The sequence below is a fragment of the Arachis hypogaea genome, chromosome 13, assembly GCF_003086295.3.
Source record: "Arachis hypogaea cultivar Tifrunner chromosome 13, arahy.Tifrunner.gnm2.J5K5, whole genome shotgun sequence".
Lineage (NCBI taxonomy): Eukaryota > Viridiplantae > Streptophyta > Magnoliopsida > Fabales > Fabaceae > Arachis > Arachis hypogaea.
Genome location: NC_092048.1, coordinates 29,051,198 through 29,053,010, shown reverse-complemented (window position 1 = coordinate 29,053,010; position 1,813 = coordinate 29,051,198). Strand labels below are relative to the sequence as shown.

General features: G+C 39.8%; 1 protein-coding gene across 1 annotated transcript; it reads right to left on the bottom strand.

Annotated features, from left to right (window-relative positions):
• Positions 1–240: 240 nt before the first annotated feature.
• LOC112737868 (uncharacterized) lies at positions 241–1,813 on the bottom strand. Its single transcript, XM_025788004.2, has 2 exons — positions 1,456–1,813; positions 241–720 (listed from the first exon to the last, which is right to left on the bottom strand). Exons 1-2 carry the CDS (start codon positions 1,630–1,632, stop codon positions 544–546), a joined length of 354 nt encoding a protein of 117 aa, XP_025643789.1. The 5' UTR covers positions 1,633–1,813; the 3' UTR covers positions 241–543.

Genomic DNA, 1,813 nt, shown 5'->3' with positions numbered 1-1,813 from the left:
AAGGTGCGGAAAAATAGAAGCTTCAAGGAGGATGGAACATTTGTGATACCATGTTGAGAATTAGGTGATTAAGGAAACAGAAATTTCACTAAATGGCGGAAAAGGTTCAATATACGAGTGCACCCTTATATAGGATGGTAATGTAACGAACTAGTAACTATTCCCAAATATCTAACTAACATTATAACATGTCTAAAAGTCACGTGCGGTGTTGCAGGCAGTAAAAGGCAAAATGATCCAGACGACTGAAAAAAGATTGTATTACGCTCAAAGAGAATAGTAGAAGAATTTCATAAAATCACTAGCCTGAACCTAACTAATATATTGTTTGCAGAGAACCCTGGGCACTCATTCCCATCTAACAACATCTGCTTTGGTTTATTGCTTAAACAAACAAATCCAAGGACAAAACCAGAGAAAACTAGAGCAGAACAGCATCAGGTACATAATAAATATTTGAAGCCTTTCTTCCAAGTTCTACATAATGTACAGATAACTCAAAGTATTTGCAATATCTTGCAATAAAACACTTATCTACTTCCGCTAATCCTTGCTGGAGCCGGTGTCAGTTTTCTCTGGTACCGGTTGAATCCTCACATAAGGTTTTCTGGTTAAAGTCTCCCCTCTTAGAGCAGCAACATAACGATCATTCGTGTTCTCCTTCCGCTGTAGCTCTCCAAGGTATTCTGCCAGTCTCTCTTTATTTACTTGTCCCATCATCTGATCCGAAGTACAGAAAACCCAGCATCAATAATAACACACATAGAAAACTGAAGAGATAACTGAAAATTGTGCCACATTGCAGGAAAAAAAATACGAGATCTTGTTTTCATAAAGCAAATAAAGAGATGACACATTTCAAGAAACAGATAAATATATAGCTGAATGTATAGCCAAACAATGCTGTCCCGGACCAATATAACATTAACCGATAACTGGCAGTGATTCCTGCAAGTTCCGCATATTTGATGCAGTTATGCTTAACTATTTGTTTTTCCAATCTTACTCCTTCACCAATTTTCCGGAATAGTATGCTTGTGCACCGGGGCAGTCGTTTTATAAATAGATGATTCCAACTCATATAAGAAAGATAGCCTTAAAGGGATTCATCGAACCAATTAATCCACATATAAGCTTCAATAAACAAAATAGGAACTTTACTAGTAGATTGCCATATCTGCTAATAAAGAAGCACATTTAACATTGGTTCTCCTGTAAACTTCTAAAAGTAAAATGGAAATCCCTGTTGAGTGGTGCTGCCCAAATCAAAGACTTTGAAACAGGGATCGAGAGGTGAATTACAACAAAAATACTGAAATGAATAATTTTGTTTTCATTTCAGCAAATTGACCATATCATATAATGTAGGTTAGGTTAGGGAATCAAATTAGAGGCTCGTTGTGAAGCAGTTTGGAGAGAAATAAAGGGAAAAGGTGAAGGTAGAGAAGGACTTGCCAGTGATTCAGGGCGAGCACTTCTGCGAAGGTGGGATTCGAGCTGTTCGTTACGGGTGTTGGTTGCCTGCATGACGCCGTAGCCGATGACGCCCGGAACGACGCCGCATACGGTGGCAAAGGCTAGGAAGAAGGGTTTTGATTCGCGAGTCCTTCGAACGATCCATCTCCACGCCATTGGCGTCTCGTCACTTGAGACGGTTGGTTAGTTTTTAGGAAAAAGGGAGTTTGCGCGTTGGAGAGGGGTTACGACTTACGACTGATGGAGTGGGCTTTTGCTTGGGCAACAACAGCGAAGGCGGTGACCAAGTGGCAAGTGCTTATATTTGTGCATTCCACGGTACGCATATTATTTTAAC